Consider the following 13,769-nt stretch of genomic DNA (forward strand, 5'->3'; position numbering starts at 1 on the left):
AGATATGTTTGAATAATTAACCAGATTCATACTTTTAGCCCAGATATGTGACCTATATATCAAACTTGGCTACAGTTTGCCATCCCTAAGCCAGAACCCTTCAGTTTAACACAGTTGCCCAAAATATAAATGCAGGGTTCTTTATTCTTTCCCATTTCCATGAGTCACCTCAAACACATCTTACTACAAAAATGTATAGTACATTTACTTGTTTCCAAGGGTATCCCAGTCCTATCCATCATCTTTCAGGAGGCTTAAGTGGTACTCTATTCTATATACAATCCATTGTCAACCTAGTGGTCAGGTAAATGCATTGCTCCTGTGTAAATCCCTCTAATTACAATTCCCACAACCACATGGTGGCTCACAACCAGTGTCAGATGTACTCTTCTGGCATGCAGGCATACATGTACAACAGTCATACATAAAATACAAAGTGTTTAAAAATGTGAACATATAGTATGTAAGAGGAAAACATTATGGAGTCTGTTCAATCTTTTTACCTTTATCTGGCTAAGATTGTCAGTGTACAGCAAGCCTTATTTACTTACTGAGCCATCCTAGGGGCCCTTTGTGTACTTTCTTCAATCCACTTGAAATAAAACTATACCCCTGGCCTCATGTCCTCCCACTCTGCCATTATTTTCAAACGTTTCAGGCACATTTTTGATCCTACACATACCAACATGTTGTCTACCTAAAAAAAAAAATTAAGATTTTTAAAATATGCTCATGAGTATGTGTATGTGTGTGTGTGTGTGTGTGTGTATGTATGTATGTATGTATGTCTTTGCACCACAGTACCTGCAGTGCCCATAAAGGTCAGAAGAGGGTATTAGATCCTTTGGAACTGGAGTTACAGAATTCTTAGTTGCCATGTGGGCGCTTAAAACTGAACCCAAGTCCCCTGCAAGAGCAATAAGCTCTCTTAACCCCTCAACCATCTCTCCAGCTTCTAAGATTTTTAAAAAACTATTACATGCATATATGGCTGTACACGTTGAGTACAGTGCCCAAGAGTTAGAGTCATTAAGTTGTGCCTTTGTACTGGGAACCAAACTCTAGTCCTTTACAACAACAATCCATCTCTCTAGCCCCCTATCTACAATATTATTTGAACTTCAGCACCCCCAAACAGCCTGATAGGAAGTTAGGCAGATACTCAGTTATTTCAAAGAATAAGTCTATCCAAGCCTTCTTTCATGAGCATCATTGAGATTTGGATTTAACTGTCCTTTTAGAATGCTAACTTTTTTTTTTTTTTTTTTTTTTTTTTTGTCACATTGTAAAGTTAGAGAAAAGTTATGCTCATTGTCAGGAATAAAGGTATGGTGTTAAAAATTTGCACTGTTCTGTGAGCTATGCTTAGAATATGGCTGTTGCTCTACTATTACTATTTAAGTGAACTATCAGAGACCAGGAATCATATCAACAGAACATTTCACATCTCAGGAATAGCGATGGGTTGTAGCAAAACAATATGCTTCAAAGAATCACACTCAGCTTTCAATTCAAATTTTCTTCTTAGACATTTTAGGGAAGTCTGATAGACCAGATCTGAAATTCAGGGTTACTAAACTTTATAAACTTCTGGGTGAGATGCAAAGAAGAGTTACAAAACTTTGAAACCAAAATATTAAAACAAGGAAAGAAATGACAACTGAGTTCCTTTATTCCAGAAATATTTTAATATAATTGTGGTATAGTTATTAAGTCACATTCATTCCACTAAATATATTCCAAGTATTAATAAAAATATTATACATCTCACTCACTATGCTGATATAATTAAAGCATTTGGTTCTTAACAGATGACACCAGTAAGCACATCCATATTTGCACTGCTAGTAAATAGTGTGTAAGTAAATGTGTATTATAATAGTAGGGCTTCAGTGTTTTTTAAATCTGAGTTATCAAAGTGATTTTTTTTTAAATGCCACGAATCATGAATCCTAGAAAGAATTTAACAATTTAAGGCAAGTTTTTTGAACTTTTATACAACTTTAATTTGAAAAAAAAAAAAAGTAAAAAAGATATACATGTTTTTTAACAACTTGACTCACGTATACATAGTAATAAAAGGCATTGGTGCCAGCAGTTTTCAGTGGGTCCCTCAGAGAAACCAGGTTCTTGGGATGAACCATCATCTTCAAATTCTACAGCACTGTCAAGAACAAAGAACTCTGGCACAGGACTTGTATGCAGCAGAATTATTTTTACCTGACAAAGGTAAGTTATAAATGTGATTATACAAAAAAATTAGTGTCTTGGCCAGTTTAGAGTTTTATTTTCCAGACTTATTTTAAGGTAAGTGTTAAGAGGTTTTTAGAAAACAAGCTGATTTATAATTGACTGCAGTGATAGTGCAAAGAGGCTACTCTCTTCTCCCTATTCCTATTTTTTGGTATGGGCTGAAGATTAGCATTTTACAAAGAAATAACTTATATTAAAATATATGTGCTCTAATGACCAAAGGAGGCACAGATTGAGTTAAATTAAGAGAAAATATTACCTTTTGCTCTGAATTCTTAACTATACAGTATTAATCACAATATATACTTTTAGATATGAATCAGGTTTCTTGTCACTGAGAAGTGACATTACTTTCTCTAGTTCTATTATTTGTGCTAAGGATGCTGTAACAGATCACAAGAACGTCCACACTGAGTACAATCAATGACAACCTTTTACAAATAGCATCTTTTAAAAAAAGTAAATAGGTGACTTATGGAATGGAATTAAGTCTCCCTCAAAAGAAAAAGAAAATTCTAGTGCTACTTACATCTGCAAAACAACTTAAGGAAATGTTAATTGTGGAAAAAGCAAAAAAATGGTACTTTGATCTTCATTTTAATTAATTTATCAAGTAGACAACATACTTTAATATAAAAAATTCATATACTATACTTAATAGGTTCCCTACAAATGGACCATAGTGTTAGGCACCAAAATTTTCAAGTTTTGATTTCTTTAAAAATCTGTTCCAATGATAACACCCTTGATTCTTCATTTAGCTCTGTAAGCATCATCATTTCTGCTAATCACTATGTATACTTCATAAAAATTTTATTCTAGCAAACTGAGTCAGATTGTCCTCTCTTGGTACCCTTCATTAAGTAGTTTGTCAGTTTTTCATGATTACCAGATTTGCTACATCTCTGTTACCATTCTAAAAATATTTGAACTTCTATTCTAACCATGACATTTATTATATTTACATGTTTACCAAAACAAGACACTGTTATATCTGAAGTGAGAAACTAATAAAAATGAATCTTATTTTAATTGTTATTCCACAATAACTTCAAATTTCTCTAGCATATTTCTGAATTTCCCTGTATTACAGAAAATAATTCTTTCATGTGAATGTACAATGTTTACAAATACAAGACAGTTTACACAACACCTTCCATACATATCTATATTAGAATTCAGTCTGCAGTTTACAGTCCTTATTCTGGGTTTCACACCAAACAAAAATGGGCACAAGGCTGAACAATTTCCATTTGTTTAATGAGAGAGTACAGTATAAATACATGAAAGTGAAACAGCAAGTTCAGTTCACACCCCTGCATGTAAATGTAGGGTTATAGTGGAATGATAGAATTTAGAATACACCTATATCAATGAATCTCATTCAAATACTGAGCAACAAACATTAAATCAAATAGCTTAATAGTTAAAATAAGTCACAAAAAGAAGTAGAGAAAATAGTATTTTTGTGGGAAAACCATTAGTAAGTGTATCTGGTGTTTTGTCCTCATTAAGGTGAAAATGAATGAAAACTGGTTACTCTTTAATCAGAGAGGAAGTGCCAATAAAGCATATAAGTGAAGTAAGGCACCATTATTTACAACTCCAGTGATTGGCACTTACTCTGAAAAGGCTTTAACAATGAATAAAAATAGCATTTTTTTAAATCTACTTCTATAAACTACTTAGTAGTTCTTAGCATTCTGTCTACTATTTGTGCTTTGCTTTTCAGCCTGTTGAGTAGCAGCTGCTGCATCTTTCCTTTGGTGTCCATGAGCATACACAGTGGTAAAGGCTGTGAGGTGCATAACAGGAAAACCAATTTGCTGTGTCTGTATAGGAAGAATGCAGACAAGGTGACCGAAATGACACAGTATCATCTCAAAGTCTTTTCCAGGTCTTACTGTATACTATATATTAAGTCTGGGTTTGGTAGCATTCAATAGAATGACTTTGAAACAGCAATGGCTTCCTGAAATCTGTAAAAATTAGTTATGTGATAGTTGGTCCAACAGGTATGTTGAAACACTGCAAGTATATGTAAGTTTATAATTTTGCCCGAGTATAAAAAATATACAAAGTTCCCAAGTATGTGCGTACACATACACATATTTATAACTCCTTCTTCCAAAGTTCAGAAATCCGTGGTTTATAGGTACGTTGCTGCAGTCAGCTGATACCACTTAACTGTTTCCTTGCTCAAGTTGAAATCTTTCAGAGGCAGGGTTATTCCACCCAAGAAGAAATTCTCCCGCAGAGATTCTGCACTGAGTACACTCAGTTGAAGTTCTCTCTGCCTCAAGGTTTCCTTGCTGTATCCACTATACACAAGCTAGAGGGAGAAAAGTGAAAAGTTTGGTTTCTTGGAATATTTTCAGTGAAATATGAAGGCATCAGTCAGAGTGATACAATGAATGGCACTGACTATATAGAAGCAGGGCTTGTCTCAATGTATCACAATCATGTTTTTAACTTCTGGAATTTTAAACTACCATTCCTGTCAGTGTTTAACAAAGAGATTGTATAAAGCAGGACCAATCATTGTCAAAAATCAAAACAAAACAAATAAAAGACCCCTAATCTTCATTCATGGTTACTGTGAGATGGGAAGTGATGGGAAGGGAAAAGAGATTACCTGGTGATTACCTTAAGATGATCTAATAGCTGGAGAAAAAGAGGATGAAAGGAAAGCAAGTTGGAAAATATCATTTTTAAATTATTTTGAAAAAGCAGATTAAAATTTCATTTTTCTTCTATTCTGCTAAATGCCATATATCAGGAAGTGGTAACTTTTTATTCACAAGGAGATACAAACCCACATTGAAAGTGCAGTCTGCAGCAGATCTGCAGTGCTCAAAGCTTCTGCTATTTTCAATCCTCATTACAACACTTAAAATTTTTATTTTTCCACAAAGCTTCACAGCAAGTTCTGAGAAATACTTCTTTAGTTTAGACTTTCTCACTGTTTGATTAAAACAACCACAGGAACACTTGCTTGTATTTCTTTGTCTTGACAGTATAGCATCAACTAGTGGAAAATCCACTAAGAACCCCACTGCTGTTTAAAAAGACTAACTTGCTTGGTTAGCACTGCATGTGTTTTTAAAGAGTGAATGACCCTCTAGAGGGCTCTCTTGTGAGTATGTACTTGAGACAGCATCTCTGTATCCAGACAGACCAGGCTGACCTTGAATCCACATCGTGATCTTCCTGCTTTGACTCTTAAAGAGCTACAGGTACAGAAATGTACCAGCCCACCTGGCTTTTTTCTCTTTAAATTTTATTTATTATTTAAAAAAATTCATGTATATGTCATATATGTGTGGGTGCCTGAGGAAGCCAGAAGATGGTGTTAAGACTCTCTGAAACTGGAGTTACAAGCAGTTGAGGCCCCCCTCCCCCACATAGGTACTAGGGACTGAATTCCAGGCCTCTGAAAGAACAGGTGCTCCTATATGCTAAGCCATTTTTTCTAGCCCTATGCCTGGCTTTTCTACAGGTTTTGATAAATTTATAATCTTTATAAAAATTCAAGTTGTTCAAGCTGGATGTAGTGGCACACGCCTTTAATCCCAGCACTCAGGAGGCAGAGGTAGATGGATCTCTGTGAGTTCAAGGCCACCATGGTCTACATAGTGAATTCCAAGACAGAGCTACACAGGGAGACCCTGTCTCAAAAACTAAAGAAATAATTCAAGTTGTCTTCCAATCTCTGTCCAGCCATTTTTTGTGTGAATTAAATAATGTGTATACCCAAAAAAACAGTAAGCAAGGAAGCAAGGTGAAGGAACTTTAGCTGGTTTTAACTGATTACTGATGGGCTGTCGATCTGCTAGTTGGCCTTAAGTATCTCAGCCACAGTTCAGCTGACACTCTGTTTTGGTAAGAGGATTTCTAAGAGAATAAAACATTAAGGGAAAGGCTAGAAAGATGGCTTCGCAGTTAAAAGCACTGGATGCTCTTGCAGTGGACTTGAGTTCAATTCCAGCACCTACATGGCAACTCACAACTTCCTGTAATTCCAGTTCAGAGAAATCAGCACACTCTTCTGGCCATTGTGGGTACAAAGGTATACACCCAGTGCACATACAAAACAACAAATACACATAAATAAATCTTACAGAAAATATTGAAATCTCAAAACCAAACTCTAGGAAATTTTGAGAAATAAAGTTTAGCTTACCATTTCATTGAATGTTGGGTTCCTAGTTTTACGTGATATTTTGGTTTTACGTTTTGACATTTTGTGTGTATCTGGAAGCAGGTATGTTTTGACGTATGGATTTGGGTCAGTCCCATCTTCAGTAACCTATAAAGAAAAATATTCTCTTAACAGTAATGCTTCCTACCAAGGTACACATTTGCTCTGTAGGCATCATTTGTAGCCACTCACGAGATCTTTGATGTGCATCACCATGATGAATAGGGTGCCATTTCGGTAAGACACAGATAACTTCACTGCTCCTCCAATTTGGCCCAGGGTAGGGCTGAAGGGACCTGCACCTGAAAACAGAAATACTTTCCTTTTTATCTCAATGTGCCTGCAATGGTTCACAAAAGACCTGCTGTACGAGGGGGAGGGGAGTGTGGGCAAATGGATAGGAAAAGTAAACCTCATATGCCACTAATTTGTACTCTTTTTTGGAAAATCACAAACTAATTATTAAGAATGCTAAGTTTTTCTAGAAATAGACTGGCTTAGAAAGACTAACCTGTTGGGGTGGGTAGTCAGAAACAGAGAATTTATTGCTTTTTGTTGTTTTGTTCTTTCCAGACAGGGTTTCTTTGTATTGCTTTGGAGCCTGTCCTGGAACTCACTCTGTAGACCAGGCTGGCCTCAAACTCACAGAGATCCGCCTGCCTCTGCTTCCCCAGTGCTGGGATGAAAGGCATGTGCCATCAATGCCCAGCTAATTTATTGCTCTTACAAATAACCTGAGTTATAATCCCATTAACCACAGAGTGGCTTACAACCATTCACAACTCTAGTTCCAGGCGATCCTACTCCCTCTTCTGATCTCTGCAGATACATATGCAAAATATTCATGTACATAAAATAAATCTTAAAAGAAAAATCCAAAATAGACACATGTGCCCCACACACATGCATGTGCCCCTACATATATCCACCTCCACCCATCACAGAAGTAATGAATTATCCACCAGAAGGAAAAAGTATAATCTCACCTGCAGACCTGGCTATTCCTTCAGCTTTCTCATCACGAAGTAGGGGATGGAAAAAAGTACAAATAAGATCACACTGTAATTGAAGAGAAAAAAGGTTCATTAGTTAAATATTAATGGCACAAAGATTAGAATATGTTATTTACTTATATTGGAAGGTCACCTCTGCTACATCTGTCGATGCATTCATCAAACTCTGTAAATAACTGTTTAATTCAATTTTCCTTTTGGCTGCTACATCTTTTATGTGTGTTCTTCCTAGAACCATCCTATTAGGAAAGCTACAAAAGAAAAAAAAAAGGGGGGGGGGATTTAAATTATTTTGTCAGATTTTGTAGATCATCATGCACAATATTTACTTAGAAATGTACTTTGTTATATACTTAAGATACAAAAGTGGGGTGTTAATCTATTATATTGTTGCCTGTGTGATACAAAACACTGGGGATAAACTACTTTCAATTAGTCATTTTCTAATCACTAATTTTCAAGATGCATGTGTTAGTTGGGCACATGCCTGGAATCCTACTACCACTTGGGAGGTAGAAACAGGCAAATCAGAAGTTAAAGGCCAATCTCAGCTATATAGCAAATTCTAGGCACTTGACTATGTGAGACCCTATCTCAACAATCCCCTCCCAGAGAGAGAAAGAGAGAGAGATGCATGTTTTACTAGTTTCCTGTATTTGTTTCTATTTTCTGTTACTTGGTTTCAACTTTAATCATTCATAAATATTTACCTGATCCTATCTCTAAAAGAATCATTACTCAATAATCACAAAATATACTAAAAAATGAGGGTACACATAGTAACAAACTTTATATATTTTTGAGACAAGGTCTCACCATATATCCCTGGCTGCCTTTGAACTCAAAGAGATCCACACCCAGCAGTAACATACCTTGATAACCTATTTTGCCTTAATGTTTTTGAAATCTTGTATGAGAAGAATATGGCAAAAGAAAGCTACTGATCTTTAAGCTACAGTAAATCTAATAATTTAGAAAACAAGTAAGATAAAAAACTAAGCACTAGGGGCAAGAGATGGCTCAGCAGTTAAGAACACAGAATCTGAATTCAGTTCCCAACATCCACATTGGTCAGCTCACAATGGCCATTGTAACTCCCGCTGTATGGGGGTTGACGCCTCTGCAGGCACCAACATAGCAAATACACACAACACACATACATAATTTAAAACAAAAAACTATCTTAAAAAAAAAAAGCTAAGCATTAAGATTATTACATCTGACAGGCAGTGGTGGTGCATGCCCTTACTATTAGCACTTGGAAGAAGGCAGAGACAGAGAGAGGTCAGCCTGGTCTACAGAGTGAGTTCCAGGATAGCCAGGGCTGTACAGAGAAACCCTGTCTCAAAAAGTCAAAAAAGAGAGAAAGGAAGGAAGGAAGGAAGGAAGAAAAAAGATGACTACATCTAAGAATTTCAGTGGTATTGGCAAGGGGTCAGTATTATGCTATGGTTCATGATAAGGTCAGAGTTGCCAGTTTTGGAAGAAAGAGCCTTTACCAGCTGAGCGGTAACATTTGGACTCAGAAGATCAGTATGGCTCAATGGATAATTTCTGCAGCCGTAGCATGTGACTTTTTAAAACCAAGATTCCATTATCTTAGTTGAAACTGTGTTGTGTCTGCACAAACAAGGTGACAAAATTGGAGTCTTGAAAGCTCACACCTTGTTTGTTCTTTTGGTTTTTAAGGCAATAGACACTTAAGTTACATATTTACACTCTAGCACTCTGAAACCAGGCTTTCCTGAAACTTGCAGTGTCTCTTGCCTCTGCCTCCTGGGTACATGTGCCACCAGGTCTAGCTTTAAGATTTTAGTCACATGTTCATTCAACACAAAATTCAAACTCCTTACTTACTTTCAGTACTATATGAGGTACTTAGGATCTTAACTCTAATTGAATGTTAACCAAAGTTTTTCACCCACATATAAAAATAAATAATTTCTACATAGAAAAATAAGGATGATTTTTTTTGTGAGGATAAGAACATACCCAGGTAACTTCCAAAGTGGAAAAATAATGCTGAGCTTATTGTGAAGTTCCTGAAACTCATCAAATGTCCGGAAAACAAATGATGGTTCAAGGTGTCCTTCTCTCAGAATTCGGACTACATAAATCTGAAAAGAAATCAATGATAGGCACATTACATTATAAAATAGAGTTCATTGTATTTACATAGCATGTACAACTGCATTCTACAGAGAGAGAGTTCAAGGACAGTCTCCAAAGCTACACAGAGAAACCCTGTCTCAAAAAACCAACAAAACAAAAACTTGAAAATGAACACTTTTATTTTCATGTTTAAATATAATGCACTTCTCAAACATACACACTTAGTACATTTCCAACAAAAAGGAAAAAAGTTTATTTAAGCCTTAAGAAAGTAAATAGAAAAAAAGGCAAAAAAAAGTTAATGGGGTAGGAGTTAAAGGAACACGTTTTACTGGATATTTCAACTATTGTAAGAAAAATCAGATACATCCATAGAAAACTAGAGGCATATGTGTGTATGCATGTGTGTATAAACTTAGTAAACTTTCCAGTGCATTTATAAACCAATGGCAATATAACCTCAAAATGATTAAAATAAAAGTGAAATGGTTTTCTAAAAAAAATCTATTCATAATAGATTAAAAGAAAAACATTATCTAAAAAAAAATATTAGCATGGAGGATAAAGGTATAGCCCAGTGGTACAGCATACAGCTAGCATGCCTAAGATCCTTGGATTAAGTGTCAGCATGGCAAAAAACAGAAGGAAAACAAAACAAAACAAACAAAAAAAAAAAAAAAACAAAAAAAAAACTAAATAGTACAAGAGTGAATAATAATAGCCATGAAGAGTGTGGAAAAAAAATACAAATAAATCCTTATTTGTTTAAAAATAAGGTTTGGCAGAGTATGGTGGCAAAAGCCTTTAATCGCAGCACTTGCCAGTCAGACAACTGGGGCTTTCTGAGTTTGAGGCTAGCCTGGTCTACACAGCGTTCCAGACAACCAGGGCTACATAGTAAGACCCAGTCACAGAAAAACAAACAAAAAGGAATGATATGTAGTCATTAAAGCCCTGGGTTTGATGACCAGTGAAACAAACAAATAGGAAAATACTGTACTGAAAGTAGAATGGGAGCTTAACACTTTTGTGGTTGGTTGGCTGGCTGTTTGGTTTATGAGACAAGATCTCTCTAAGCAGCACTGCCTGTCCTGGAACTAGGTGTATAGGTTAAGCTGGCCTCAATCACAAAGATGTCCGTCCTGTCCTTGCTTCTTGTCTCCTCAATTCTGGGATTAAAGTGCCCAAATGGGACGGACTTTAAGACTTTTTAATTGTATTAGTTAAATCTGTTTTAGCATTCAAGATTTACCTTTGAAACTAAGAAAAGATGAAAGAATAAAAAAATACTCTAACACTAAAAAAAAGGAATGTATTTGACCCTCATGATTTTTAAGCAAATTTAACAATACAAAAAAAAAAAAAAAAAAAATCAAATTAAAATAATTCTTTAAGTATATTTACTTATTTTTGGACCATCCACGGAAGCAACAAGCACAAACAGAAATAATGCTTAGAACTTCAGCAGTCAGTGAAAAATGTATGAAGGATAACAAAAACTTTACACATATTGAACAAACTTACATAGTGTTTATCTGGGTTGTATTTCTTATGATATGTGAAAACAGAGGCTTCCTTGATCCGACCATCTTGTCTAAAAGAGTATGTTTTTGGTGAAAATGAAAGGATGGGATCATCATTAGAAGGAAGACCAGAAAAACGTAGCTGAGCAAGGTTATGAATGAAGAAGTTAAACTTGGTTGCAATGCTTCCCAAACTTGATTCAATCAGCCTAGAAAATAAGCAGACACTTGTTAATAGTTAAGTTTTCATGGAGACACATGCTAAATTCAAGATAATAAAAGATGAAATTTCTCTTAAAATGGTAAATAGGGGTAGGCTCTGGGGAAGGTTCATCAGGTTAGGGTATTTGCCACCAAGCATGATGACCCAAGGCTAATACCCACATTGTAAAAGGAGAGAACCAACTCCCACACGTTATTATCTTCTGCCCTCCGTAAAAGCAGGCAGTGCACGCACAGGAAATAATAGAAATGTTCTTAAAAGATAAAGTATTAAGTAGATTTTTTTTTACTCTTCCAAGGACTCTCTTTTTCTTTGGGCCAAAGAAAAACTGTTAAAATGCATCTCGCTCCAATAACAACAAAATAAGTATAATGAAGAAATAATATTTGGATTTCTTGAACATATGAGGTTCAAGACCAAAGAGCTATTAGAACTATAAAATGATTACTGTATTACTAAAAAGAAGACATGACTTCAGAAGTCAGTGAACATTGTCACGGGGTCTTTAGAACAAGTTTGCCAAGAAGATCTGAAAACAATGACATTCAAATGCTAGCTGTTTACCGGCATGCACTTCAAATACTATCATAAAGTAATAGTTTATAGCCCTACAGTATCAGTCTGCTACTGCGTTGTGATAGCCATAGAAGCTATTATGTGATAGCCATAGAATATTGAAAAAAAATTATTTCAGAAAGAAACATTAAAAAGCACATTATCGCTTTTGTGGTGGCATATGCCTTTAATCCCAGCACTCGGGAGGCAGAGGCCGGCGGATTTCTGTGAGTTCAAGACCAGTTTGGTCTATAAGAGCTAGTTCCAGGACAGCTTCCAAAGCCACAGAGAAACTGTCTGGAGGGGGTGGGGAACCAAAACAACAACAAAAGAAATAGATCTATAAGTAGGATCCATCCAATGGAAATTATATAATAAATAACCCTGAGATCACACTGTGAAAGGAATAAAAATTTTTCTAAGCATTGTTCAACTTTTAGTAACCTTTTTTCCTTCAGTGCTAGTGAATGAACACCCAGGATCTTACAGAGGAGAGGATAAGCACTCTACCTCTGAGCTACATCCCTAGCCCTTTGCATTTTGACACAAACTTGTCATACCTAGTGAAGAAAATGGTAGCCTCAGCATCTGTAGTTTGGGGTTGAAGTGCATCTCTAACATATTTCAAATCCTGAATACTTGTAAGTTCTGGCAACCCTGAAGGAATCATCTACAGAAGGAAAAAAAAAAGTTAAAATTTCTCTTGGTCAAATACTTAGAATTAAAGGAACAAAAATTATCATATACTTCAGTCTATTAATGTCTTGGGTAACTAAGTGACTCTTACAAATAAGAAAAGTAAAGTTAATGGAATCATATAACTTGCTGGAAGTAAAATACATTTATGGAATGAAACACATAAAATCCAGATCTCGCTCCCAGGCCTACGTTTACTATAACAATTCCAGTCACAATAATTACAGTATATATATATTATTTATTCTTTTAACTTAGATGTGCTACTTATCCTAGGAAGTGCAGAAATCCTGAGTATATAGCTTAATGAATGTTTGCCACCTGCATATACTAGATCTAGAGACAAAAATGCACAATCACCAGCAGCCAATGCCCCTTTCAAGCTCCAGCTAGTACTACTTTCCACTAGTACTACTAGTCACCACTCTCCTGACTTTTTGTAGTTTTTAATTAGTGGAACCAGGCAGTGAGTACTTATAGCAGTAATCTAAAAATATTGCACTAAAATTTTGACAACTGTGACTATGGCCAATTTTATTTCAAAAGCATAAAGCATCCTTTTTAAATTATCAAAACTTAGAGACTCTAATATACAATTCAATGTCAGTAAAGAACAGTTACCAGTGAGAGAAGGTTAAGAAAGAGGTTTGTTTGCTTTCTTATCAAATTGTAGGCTTGACAGCAGAGGTCTACAAACAACTGGAACCGAATGGTGGGCCTTTCACCCCCATTAATGACGTATGCCATGTCAGAGGTAAGCACAAAAGGAGCTCGATCCCTGTTGGAAGTACACACAGAGCACATTTACAGAACATACTCAAAATAAATACTGCCACTGTTGTTAAAAGATATTAAGTAATCCATGTGAGCTACAATATTTTCAAGTAGGAAACAGCACCAGACAGTTTTGCCTTTTCCTAATCCTTGAATGTTTACATTTTGAAGAAAACTATTACATAGCAACTTCAGCATTGGGACAGAACTTAAATATGAAATTTTCACAAGAGTGATTACTCATGAATCTATATGCCCAATGAGAGATTCAAAAATATGGAGAGGAAAATGTATACTCATTACCATTATACAAATGGAACCATTTCTAGCAGATACTATGAACTAGATTAAACAAATGTCCACTAACTTCAACAAAGTAATGCACACTTGTTTTTGTCTATTATGTGGTAAGGTCATTT

General features: G+C 35.6%; 1 protein-coding gene across 2 annotated transcripts in view; it reads right to left on the reverse strand.

Moving 5' to 3' along the window:
- Positions 1 to 1,665: 1,665 nt before the first annotated feature.
- Positions 1,666 to 13,769, reverse strand: part of Pik3c2a (phosphatidylinositol-4-phosphate 3-kinase catalytic subunit type 2 alpha) — a 91,031-nt gene continuing 78,927 nt past the window's right edge. Inside the window, exons 25-34 of one of the 2 annotated variants that reach the window (XM_051192763.1) lie at positions 13,198 to 13,354; positions 12,441 to 12,550; positions 11,104 to 11,311; positions 9,460 to 9,584; positions 7,601 to 7,718; positions 7,441 to 7,513; positions 6,647 to 6,756; positions 6,437 to 6,562; positions 4,889 to 4,917; positions 4,414 to 4,585 (exon numbers count right to left, since the gene is read on the reverse strand). In XM_051192763.1, the coding sequence (XP_051048720.1) occupies positions 4,552 to 4,585; positions 4,889 to 4,917; positions 6,437 to 6,562; positions 6,647 to 6,756; positions 7,441 to 7,513; positions 7,601 to 7,718; positions 9,460 to 9,584; positions 11,104 to 11,311; positions 12,441 to 12,550; positions 13,198 to 13,354 (1,090 nt within the window). In that variant the 3' untranslated portion in view covers positions 4,414 to 4,551. Of the gene's footprint in view, positions 4,586 to 4,888; positions 4,918 to 6,436; positions 6,563 to 6,646; positions 6,757 to 7,440; positions 7,514 to 7,600; positions 7,719 to 9,459; positions 9,585 to 11,103; positions 11,312 to 12,440; positions 12,551 to 13,197; positions 13,355 to 13,769 lie in introns of both variants that reach the window. The other variant, XM_051192762.1, reaches the window with a different exon arrangement.

This window comes from Phodopus roborovskii, unplaced genomic scaffold, assembly GCF_943737965.1.
Source record: "Phodopus roborovskii unplaced genomic scaffold, PHOROB, whole genome shotgun sequence".
Taxonomy (NCBI): domain Eukaryota; kingdom Metazoa; phylum Chordata; class Mammalia; order Rodentia; family Cricetidae; genus Phodopus; species Phodopus roborovskii.